Source organism: Vigna angularis, chromosome 6, assembly GCF_016808095.1.
Source record: "Vigna angularis cultivar LongXiaoDou No.4 chromosome 6, ASM1680809v1, whole genome shotgun sequence".
In the NCBI taxonomy this organism is placed as follows: domain Eukaryota; kingdom Viridiplantae; phylum Streptophyta; class Magnoliopsida; order Fabales; family Fabaceae; genus Vigna; species Vigna angularis.
This window is the reverse complement of record NC_068975.1, coordinates 27,109,887-27,122,481: the sequence shown is the minus strand read 5'-3', so window position 1 is coordinate 27,122,481 and position 12,595 is coordinate 27,109,887. Positions and strand designations below refer to the sequence as shown.

Below are 12,595 nucleotides of genomic sequence, written 5' to 3'. Positions count from 1 at the left end.
AAATTTAATTTATTTTATATTAACATTCATACCATTAATTCAACGTCCCAATGTTTATAGTAATTAATTATTATAATTACATCACACTTTTAATAATACAAAATAATTAATTAAAACAAAACACATAAGATATTATTACAATTATCAAGATATAACATATAATAACAAAATATATACATAGTCTTATTTTATAAGGAGATAATACTACACTAAACAGAAAGTATAATATAGTATACAAAAAAACAAATAGAAATAATTAGATGTATGTTATACCATAAACCAACAACTTCATTTTTGTGAATTGGAGAACCAAGAAATTGTTTAAATGACTAAATTGGTATTACTAACTCAATGAAGAGTTCTAAAATAGGTGTTGATGTCATATTGAACACCAATTCGCTCAATTGATTCAAAATCCCCTATTCTCTAATTCAAAACCAAACCAATAGCTCATATATAAAATTTCACATATTTCATATTAGATTTTAATGAACTAAATGACTAACCAAGTTCTAATTGACACAAAAACAAACTCCAAACATTAGATTCCCTTTTAAATAAACTCTTTTAGAATTTAACCTGTTAAAACCCAAAATTTTAGACAAAAAACCAATCATTCCAATAAATTATTGTCAAACTAAAATTCAACAGCTAATCCATCAACCAAACCAACAACCTATCATCGACAAATAATTAAGAATTAAACACAATTCAGTAAGCAATCATATCAAATCTCTTCCAATATCAGACAACACACATTTAGACCAAGTCCAAGTAAGTATACCACAACATAATAGAATTTCAAACCTGCTTAATCTCTAAATAAAACTCAAGCATACCAACTTAGATTATCAAAACACTAAAATAATAGAAAAGAGATATTTAGTTTCACTTACCTAACGGAAGACCAAACTGTTTTAGGAAGCCTAAAACAGTTCCAAACACACAAGAAGCCTTATATATTCTTATGAATCACAAAAACACGACCAGGTGCACCATTATGATCACTTATCAACATAAAATTTATAAAAGACTCAAATGTCACATGCAAAACAAAGAGAGTTAGAATACAAAGAAAACGAAACTGACCAAAGAAATGAACATAAAATCGACTTACTCTATATGAGAAACTGAATATTAGAAGATTTCGCTGCGACGATCACTCAAAGAGTTTTCGATTCTCAAAAAGATGAACAGTGAGCAAGAACTCTTATAGAGAAGTCAGAAAACTCTAAAAAATAGTTTCTAGAAAGATTATGTGTTTTAAAATTATGAAACTCATTTATAATAAAATTATTTATATTAAAACTCTTTAATATTAAAATAATCAAATCTCATTATTTTAAACCATTATCATTTTGAAACTGTCATTTTCTAAATTTTTACACTAATGGTTGGATATGAATTTACTATAAAAAAATTATAACAAAAAAAAATGATCGTTAAACTGTTAGTAAACGATAATATTGTTTTAGTTGGAATAATATTTGTAGTTATGAAATATAGAAGAATTAATGGTGGTTGAAAAACCCAGCAATAGCAATGACCAAACCCTCACTGATAGAGTTGCCAGCGGGGCTTTGTTTTTGGTTTGGCTTTCCTTAGACATAGTTGCTAATACGAAACTTAATTACGAAATGACACCATTGTTGCCAATATTAACACTCTCTTTCATTCCTTAAGCACCAATTAATTTCATTCCGTCCAATGACCTACTCATGACTATAATTTATAGGGCGACAAAAATTAATTACTTCACTCAACTTCATACAAGTAATATCCTTAGTATTGTTTGGGTAATTTATTTTTAGTAATTAATTATTTCCAAATTAAAATGTACTTATTAACTAAAAATAGACTTTTAGAAGCTACTTTTAAAAAAAAATCTATGTATAAACTAATTTTATTTATGTGCTTACATTCTTTTATGATAAAAAGATGAGGAAGTATTTTTCAAATAAAATCTTTAAATTAAATTAAGATTGTATTATCCTTTTATTAAGTTTTAAAATTTAAAATAAAACTTAGGTTAATTTAGGTTGAGATAATATAAGTTTATGCAAAAGATTTGATCAAGTTTAAGTTAAATTAAAGTTATTTCAAATAATTCAGTATAAGATTTAGTTAAGTTGATTTGGAATAAAGTTTAGTCAAATTAATTTAAACTTAAATTAAACTAAGTCTTGTTAGATTTAAATTAGGTTAATTCAGGGTATAGTCAAATTGACTCCAAATCATATATCAAAAGTATAAATGAATTAAGTGAAAGTCAAATAAACCATAAACAAAATGAGTTGAACCCCAACCTCACAACTAAGTTGTGAATAATAAAAAAATATGTAAAGATCCATTTGTAATTAATGCATGAATCAATTTACAATTTATAATATTTTAAAAACTTATATAATTATAAAAAATATTTAAGAATTAATCGAAGTTTTATTTTAATTAAAGTATCTTCACCCTAATCCCAACTTATTCATCTTCAACTTATTTATTTAATAAATAAAACAAACAAATTTTTTATAAGTAAATTAGGTTGATCTGTAAGTCATGAATCAAATTAACATTTCCAATAAATATATATAATCCTAAAAATAATGTTATTACATTCCAAAATTCAACTACGAAGAAGAAAAAAAATGTGACTCTCAATTATGTTGTATAAAATTCCTGTACACCAAAATCTTTATATTTACCCAAAACATATCTATTTACTAAACAATGTTTTTCAATAATTGGGAAATTTTCTGCATTTTTGATGTATCTGAATTATCTGAATATAGACAAAAGAAAAAAAAAAGTTGTATACATTGTATGTGGAGGTTAAGGAAGAAATATTGTACAGAGTTGAAACTACCAACTGACCAGAACAGACACTGCATCTGCATTTGAAAAGGAAATGCACTCACATTTCTTTCATTTAATCAAATCAATGTAAGATAACGATACTCTGAAAATATTTTAGCTATCGTTACGTGATTAGTTCATATTAATATTTATAATTATTATTATTAATTATAAATTAATTTTAAATCAATTATTGATATGTAGATGATATTAAAATATTGTCAAAAAATATTTTTAAAATATTAATATCCAGGATTTTCAAAGTTCAAAGATCATCGGTCCCAATCCATTAGCAACAGCTGCAGCCACTCAACAAGATAAATACTCAAAGTGCCTAAACATGGAATAACTAAAATTACTTAAAAATAGGTTCAGTTAATTTCTATACGCTCAACCATTTCATAATTTCCACATCTTTCAAATTGTTTACTTTGTTATTAAAATTATTTTTCTCAATTCACCGTCAAACTTGTCTTCTTTTTGTAATTAATATTGTATCAATGACTTTTTTTTAAAGAAATAATAATAATAATAATAATAGTAAATATTTAATAATTTTAAATTATAATCTAGATGAATATTAATATTATCTTTAATTTGTAATTAAGATATTTGATCAAATATATCATATATAGAAAATTGTATCAGTCTTTTGATATACACATCTCATTATTGATTGTGCTTTTATTAGCATAAATTATTTTAGTTATACTATCTTTTAAATCTGTATCTATTTTTTATAAATTTTTTATAAAATATCCTATTATATTTTATTTTAATAATAATTAATTTTTTATTTTATTTTATAATCATAAAATAAAAGTGGATATATACTAGTAGTATAGTTAAAGTGGATCAGTCATTAACTACTAGACAATATAAATATATTTTTTTAAAATAAATAACTGAAATTTGATGAATATTCAGTACTTTTATTTTAAAATTGAAGATAAGGAACTAATTTTTTTTTTTATTTCAAAATTCTTATGTTAGTTTACTAAGACTTTTTTTAAATCTTTTTTAATGTTATTGACATAAGTATATAATTACTTTTTTTTTCTAAATTATACCTTTTAATGTTTAAATACATTTTTTTTTTACGAAAACGAAATTCTAATCATGTTTTCGTTAATTTTGCAGGTTGTCTCTGGTTGATATTTTTTTTAAAGAACGAATTCTTAATAACATTTTTTTCTAGTTTTCTAAATTTGCATGGTTACATTAAATTTCTTTTCAAATACTCTTACCTACAATCACGTTATTATTTTATTTTATTTTTCTAGCTTATTACATACAAAAATTTATTACAAATTATTTTAACCAAATAAATATATATAATTATCAAAATTAATTTTATAAAAAAAACAATCATAATTACAATATTTTATATTGTATTAGGATAATTTTTCTATTACCATGATTACCATTTATTTAAATTATCTTATTTATCATTATCTTCAACTTTTTTATTCTCAATTAATTTATAAATATTAAAATGAATATATGTTTAAATTTATATTTACATGAATTTACAAAAAAATATAATTTTTTTATAAACCAATTTTTTATAAATAAACATACAAATCTATAAAACTAAAAAATGTTACTAATAAGCCGTTCCTAAAAAATATAATTTTAGTATCAAAGAACCTAAATTATTAAAAAAAATGATGAAATTAGTCTTTCCAAAGAAAATTATCCATCTAGTTTACATAAAAATTTCCTAATAGTCTGTTTACGTTAACAAAATTAAAAATATCTATAAGAAAGAAAAAACTGGTTTAGTAATACTTAGACCTTTGTTTTGAACAACTTAAAAAAAATCTTATAAATAAACATCTTAACACAATAAAACTAACATTCAAATATTTTAGGTAAGAAACTAAAAAATAAAATATTAGAATTAATAGGTATTTTAAAATAATGAGATCGATTATTAGAAATATAAAATAATTCGGTAATATAAGTAGAATTTTATAAATACATCTCATCATTTAAAATATTCACAATCTCTTCAAAACTCATTTTCTGAGTTCTATCTCTTTTTTCTCTAAGATTTCTAATCTTGAGTTATCTCTTTGATAATCAAGGTACCTAGACCCTCACTCTAATAAATTCTTCCCCTTCATCTTATTAGTTTTTTTGTATAGAGTAAGTCAATTTTAACTTTTTTTTTTCTCTTTTGATTTTCAGTTTAAGACACATGCAAATAGACTGAACGCATGTGTCACCCAATCTATTTTCCTAGTTCTTTATTGATCAATGATTTTAAGGACACATACCTTGATCATAATTCTATGATCTGTAGATACAAATATATAGAGTGGTATGAGCTGAGGTAGAGATAATTGCTTTTAGATGTGTATAGGCTTTCTTAGAAGGTAAGGAAAGCTAATTGTTATATTTTATTTTTTATCTAGAGATTTTGAGTTCGTATTTATGGTTGAAATGTAATGAATTTGATGTTTAATTTGTTGATAACATGTATTGGTTTTGGTCAATGAAAGAATTATATATGGGAATTTGGTAATTATATGATGATATGCTTGTTGATTGATGCTTGTCCTTGAGGAATGTTGGTAATCAATGATTGTGTTTTGTTTATACTTGTTTGGGTTACTTGAGGTTGTTGTTTTGTGGTATAATTTAGTGGAAAGATGATGTTGTTTTGAGATTAGTGAATAGGTAGGGCTTGGGGTTGGTTTTGGATAAAAAACGGATTGTGATAAGAGAAATTTTGAAATAATGGTTGAATGGGAAAAATTGAGGCCTAAGGTCTGTTTTTAGGTGACTTAAGATTTGTGTAGTCTTTTAGTTAAAAAAAATCTCATGTGAAATATATAGAATCTAGTATATGAGTTTTTATAGTTTTGATTTGTCAATAGAACAATGTATGGATCAGTTTTGGCTAAGAAAATGGGGAGTTTTGACAAGTGAAATATTGGAGGAAGGGTATTATAAGCACAACTATTGTTTGGTGTTTATTTGGAGGCCGTCTAGGACTTAGTTAACTACTTAAAGCATTAGAGTTCTGGTTTAAAACATGAGAAATGAAATACATGAGTTTAGAGTTGTAGCTTTATTGGTTGAACTTTGATTACTAACTAAATCAAAAAGTTAGCATTTAATAAAGTTATAAACTTATTTTTGAATCATTCACGATGTCTAGGTGTTGGGAATCTAAGTGTGATTCAAAGTCTCACATTGGATAAAAATGAGAAAATAGAACACTATATAAAGATGAAAGACTCATTAACCCACTGTCTTAAGGTTTTGGATAGAAAGTGGTGTCAATCTCTTATATGGTTAAACTCATATCTCATTGGTACTGTATCTCCCCGATGAATCCCTCCTTATTAGAGCCAACAATGCATAATCTCTTTTCAACATAATCAATTTTGTTGGATTTTGCAACATCTTTTAATTATAAAAGAAATTCATAATAAAGGAATTCTATGAGACATATTTTTCTTGGACGTTAACCTTTTTAAAAAGAAAACAAATAATGTTAATAAAAGATTTTAAATATTGTAAATTTATATTTTATTTAATTAAATAAATTTCATTTTTTATTTTATTGTTATAATATATATAAATAAATAAACAGAAGCATAGAGCCCACAAGTCTTGTGAGATGTAACATCAATGCTTTTTTTGAGTTTTTCTTTCTTTTTTTTTTCTTTGTTTAAATATGAAAAGGACACAAGAGTTTGGAGTTGAAAGCATTGTATCTTTTAAGAATGATGATACCATGTTATCTTTTGAAGAATGATTGATATACTTTTTTATACACCTATTATCAGACACAAAGAGAAAAAAATCTGATGTGACTATAAAAAGTAAAGATAAAAATAAGGTTTTAATGAAATAGAATAAAAAAATATTAAAGAGGTAGAAATGTTAATTATCAAACTCTTTAAAGTTGGTTATAATACAAACAAGAAATTCAAAAACTTAAGGTGAGTACCTATAGATATAAATGTATAACATAGGAACTTGTATATAATATTAGAGGTGTTTATTAGGATCGATCATGTAATAAAATTTGATTTAATCCAATTTAATTAAATTGATTTGAACTTGGGATAAAATGTGAGTTAATTTCAATTAATTCATTCTTTTATGAATTGGGTCTTAACTTAACACTAAAAAAAATTATTTAATAACAATCAATTTTAAAGATTAAAATAATTAGTTACTCTATTAATTAAATTATATGTCATGTTTATAAACTAAAAATTATTAATACTAAAATAATTTCTATTATAAATACAAAATTATAACTAATATATGAATTAGAGTGTAAATTGATTTTTAACATTAACTACTAAAATTTCAATTACTTACTAATATTGATTCTAAATCATAAATTAATTATAATTTTTTATTCATAATATAGATTATTTTAAATATTAATACTTTTATTAATTTATAAAATAATATAATAATTTATTATTTTTTGCTTAATGATTTTTTTATAATAATTTACTCACAATTAAAATACAATTAAATTACACTTATTTTAAAAATAAAATCCAATATAGACAAATAAGTCACTCATATTAATTCTTAATTCCAATAATTAATGTCAAGTAATCCATCTATCAAATGCTTGAATATAAATTTTAAAATATTAAATTTGATTAAGCTAGATCCAACTAGGAATAGAACAACCAAGCAACTACTTTTTGCTAGTATTTCTTACTAATTAAAATGCAGGAAAGGAAGAACCTCATTTTGTGGAAGAAGATACTGAAAATTTTAAGAGTTCAAAAGACTCCATAAAGCCTTCACTATACATTGTTTCCCAATGCAGCTTCATATTCAGGCAACTTTGGATCATTCTAAAACCTTTTCACAAAGCTTCATGCTTATTATTCTCATCATGGAATGGAATTTGGTGTTAGTTTTTCATGTGCCACCAAGTTGCAAACTTCAGTTGCCATTTTCATTTCGTACACCATTCACAGCTTGCTACAGTTTTCAACAAAAGAGTCTTTCAATTTCATCTTCCAATGTAAAAATGCATGCTGATGAAATGAGCAAGTGAAACACAATTTGTAGGCCAAATAAGGCCAAAATTCAATGCCCTTTTTGAAACTTCAAAACATAAAATAAAAAAGAAGAAAATTTTCATTTTGAGTAACAGTATCAGATATTTTTGAAGTTTCTCAAGTAATAATGGATTCCTAGTCATCACCTGAAAGCATGATAAGGTGTACTGCACGTCACTTGCAGATATTTGGTGGTGGAACACAATTCTCAATCTGCAAAAAGTAGGTACTGCCCATAATTACCATAAAGTGCAATTCCTATTTATATTAATTACTAAACTAATCATTTACAAAACATAACTTTTTCTCCACCAAAATAGTTACAAAAAGTTTTACAGAAAATTGTCTATCAGTTCACCATAACTGCATAAAATTTCCTTAGCTATTTCATAATATTAAAATACAAAAGGACTCCACATCATGGACTGGTTTCTAGTTTAGGTGAGTATATAAGAATGGGCTAAAATAATGAAAAGTTTAGTTGATTAATTAATTGCAGATTAAGAAAACAGTAACTGCAAATAACACCTTGATGAGCCAACTGTCATGAGAAGAATACCATAGTCTTCCAAGTCCTTGCACAGCTTGGATGCTGTAGTTCCTAATCTCTCTTCAATTTCAACATATATCTGCACCATGGTATCAATCAAACATTAATTCTAATCACATCACAGATTATCAAATTTGTTTGAGAAACAACAATGCAATTGTACTGTTATCAGTGGTCTCAACTGAATACTCACCATATTGGTTTCCACAGAAGAGGTTTTCACTCTCAGTCCTTTAATTTCATTCAATCCATCTAAGACAAAAGGAAATCTTTTTGAGAAAACTAAGAAGTGCATTTTAAAGGGTGTGTTTAAAAAGATCAGGACAGTTAAAAGTTGAATTGCATTTACCAGCCAAAAGTTTAGCTTTCTTGTGATCACTTTCTAGCTTTTCAACATTTTCCTGTAAAGCAACTAGTGCAGCTGCACAAAGGATGCCAACTTGCCTCATTCCACCACCTAAGGTTTTTCTGAGCCTTCTAGCCTAAAATTGTATATATGTTCTGCTGGTATCAGCTTCTTTCAGAAAGGAGATATAATAATAGATACTGTTATATTCTCCCAGAATTTATATTACCTTGCTGATAAAGCTATTGGAACCAACAATAACAGATCCAACTGGAGCACCCAGGCCTTTTGACAGACATACCTAAAATTCATGTATTCAAAGATATGATTCACAACAAAGTTTGATTAGGGTTTAAAATCTGTTAAAATCAAGAGATTTCACTTATTTTTAAAGAGGGATAACCACAGTTATAAAACATATTCAAAAGCTGAGTAACTTTTCAATAAAGAAAAACAACATTTGCATAAATAACCTTCACAAGAGTTTTTCCTTCTCTTTTTTATTTGAAATTTCAAAATTTAGTAACACATTATTCAACTCTTGAGAAGAAAAAAAGAACTTCCTATATCTTGAAGAATGTTCTTCTGATATGAATTGTTTCTGAAGTGAGAAACAGATTAAGATGTATATGTCCTTAATTATAATATATACCTATGAATACAATCTTATTTACTCCCTTTAAAAATAGAGTAGTCACTTCTGAATATCCTTTCCATGAATATTGTGCAAAAGAAGAAAAATGAGAAAAGAAAAACACACCGAAACTGAATCAGCTGCTTGAACAAGCCTACCCACAGGGACACCTAGTGCCTGAAAGTGCATGATAACACAAAAGGGTAAACAAAAAGGCATATGATGAGGCGCAAAAGAACTGAAAGCAAGATTTTCAATAAAGTTACAGCAATAAGAAAATACAATTGACAATATCAAAGCACTCACTGGAAAAAGCAAGAACTCAGATTCATTTCTATCTGGAAATGCCAATGCCACATTTATGTAGTTATTTCTAGAGTTAATTTGAACCATGGTATAAAAGTAATCAATTTTTTGATGGAGAACTTTTTTGCTGACACATGTTGTTTACACAAACAGATGTATTCATAAAGCATATAGTAAAATCAAAATTTATCTTACTTTACCTTATTGGAGATCTAAGGCTGACAGATATTATTTACACATTTTTTAAGTATTCATCTAGCTAGGTGCATTTCAGGCACAAGTTTATCCTTGCAGTGATTTTACTCAGTTTTTGAACAAAATAAAAATCAATACTAAGCAGAAAATTTACTTACAACTGATGCATTAAATATTCGGGCTCCATCAATGTGAAGCTTCAATCCATGCTTTTTAGCAACCTCTCCTACTCTGTCTGTATATTCAACTGAAAGACATCTACCTCCACAGCTGCATTCAAGAAAACATACCAACCACTGATACTGCTTATGTCCTTAAGAGAAATCTAATAATGTGATCTTAATGTTTGTGTATGTAGCTGATTTCACAAGGGACTTTGTTATTATTGTTGTAATATTGTACTATCTAGAAAAATTTGGACAGAATAATTGCTTACTTTCCATGAGTATTTTCCAAGCAAATAAGCCTTGTGGTTGGATATACTAACTCTCCCTTAGGATCTCTGATTGCAGCCTCGATTAAATCAATGTCCATTGTTCCATCTTCATTGTTTTTAACTGTTCTTGGATGCACCCCTCCAAGGGTTGCAATGCCTCCATTCTCATAAATGTGTATGTGTGAATCATCTCCAAGAATAACTTCACTTCCTCTAATGTTACAATGCACAAGCACAGATATAAGGTTGGCCATGGTGCCTGATGGAACAAAAAGTGCAGCTTCCTTTCCCAATAACTTTGCCATCTCTGTCTCCAAGCGAAAACAGGAGGGGTCACGTCCAAGAACATCATCATCAACCTCAGCACTTGCCATAGCACCTCGCATTGCTTCAGTTGGTTTTGTCACTGTATCTGACCGAAGATCAACTATCTTAGCTACCATTTTCTCTGCCACCAAAACAAGCCACAAGGTACATGTTTTGAGCCATTGTTGCTTTCGTTACAAAAACAAAAACACAATCATACAGTGACCTTTTTTTGCAACCATTCTTGGATTAAAATTCCATAATTACTAGACATTTATGTTCCCTGTGGTGCACTATATATCATCTTGAAATGGTCTATATGATTTTTATGCTGTATGTAACAAAAGGAGCATACCGATCAAAATACCATGACCGATAGTCTAAATATGAAGATCGATCAGTCACGGTTAAAATCAACTCATTATCTAATTAATCTAAACATATGAGTAATTAGTTTTAAACAGAAATGAACGTGATTAGACCAACTCTAATTAAAAATTCATAGAGAAAATTATAAATATAGTTTGGCTGTTGAAATTTTTACTAAATGTTTATTACAGCATTGATGCTTAACCGTCAATTAAGTTCGAATTGACTTTAATATTGAAATACCTTTAGCAGACACTTTCGAATTGGTTGGAGAACAGCTTAACCGAAGAGAAAATAACATTAGAACATGTGATTAGGAAATTATTTTAAGTGAATTTTCGACTATACACATTGAATAAAGGGGCAAATATAGAGAATTTACATGCTCGAGCTCTTCACTGAATTTAAGTTAAACAAGAATTTCATAAAAAAAAATCTTTTTCTCAACCAGGTTTCGTGCACAGATACGTTCAACAAGGTATCTGAATCAGAACTATCACCTGTAATAGGTCAGCTAATTACTCTCAATTTAGTTCAGATGAAAAAATATGAGGACAGAAATAAATATACATATATATAGCTGCAAAGAACATGGGAGAAACAAGGAAAGTGGAACAGATTAAAGTGACAGAAATTTTGAAGGAAATTAATTACCTAGATTAGGTACTCCAACAAGATTGCAAGCAAACCAATTTAAGTGTGATCAAGGTAACTGCATCTATAGTACACACTTATTTCAAGAACTTTGTGTTGAAGTGCATGCGATGCTTCAAGATTTGAGGAGGGTGAAGAACAAATGAGTTTAATTATTACTAAGATATTACGAGGAAGGAAAAAGGAATCATACTGTCATTTTGCATATGCATAATCAAGTGTTTTTGTTTTTACTTGCTCTGAAAGTCTTTAAACATAATTTAAAATTGACTACTCTAATAAATTTTAATAAACTATTAACATTTGTATTTATTTTCTTAATAAAGTACATCATTATAATTTATAAAAGGGTATTGAATTGTCAATTCATATTATGAGCAGAGTGCAGTTTCAATGGATTCCTCCACCAATTATTGATTTGTTTTTATGCACTGTGTCGTCTATTCTGTCCCATTACAGCCACTAATAAAATTTGAAACGGTACACACAAATAATTTAGTTTTGTCTCTCTCCATCATATTGTGTATGACATTTCTTATAAAACTAATATCCTATTTGTTCAGTCTTATTGTATATTAGATAATTCAGTTTTGCAGTGTCAATAAAAGCTCCACTTGACATTAAATTTTATACGACAACATTAATATTTGAGACAAATACTTCTTTATAAAATTGAATGATAGATAATAATGATAATAATAATAATACAATCAGTCTTTCACACAGTCAGTCTTATATTTGTATTTATCATACAAATGAATAGAACACAGTCATGTTCCTGATGGGACAACCGAATGTGTTTGCTCCTAAAGCACCAAAAAGAGGACCTAACCTCTCTACAAACCTACCACACATTTTCTTTCTCTCATCACAATATGGTGTCTGTTTTTCAGTC

At 26.9% G+C, this 12,595-nt stretch overlaps 1 protein-coding gene across 1 annotated transcript; it reads right to left on the bottom strand.

The window, feature by feature from the left end:
* Nucleotides 1–7,391: 7,391 nt before the first annotated feature.
* LOC108344767 (low-specificity L-threonine aldolase 1) lies at nucleotides 7,392–11,922 on the bottom strand. The gene is made up of 10 exons (XM_017583254.2): nucleotides 11,701–11,922; nucleotides 10,372–10,819; nucleotides 10,094–10,205; nucleotides 9,561–9,611; nucleotides 9,030–9,101; nucleotides 8,804–8,936; nucleotides 8,648–8,706; nucleotides 8,433–8,533; nucleotides 8,051–8,117; nucleotides 7,392–7,824 (listed from the first exon to the last, which is right to left on the bottom strand). The coding sequence occupies exons 2-10, from the start codon at nucleotides 10,812–10,814 to the stop codon at nucleotides 7,786–7,788; spliced, it is 1,077 nt and encodes a 358-aa protein (XP_017438743.1). The 5' UTR covers nucleotides 10,815–10,819; nucleotides 11,701–11,922; the 3' UTR covers nucleotides 7,392–7,785.
* Between the last annotated feature and the right edge of the window lie 673 nt (nucleotides 11,923–12,595).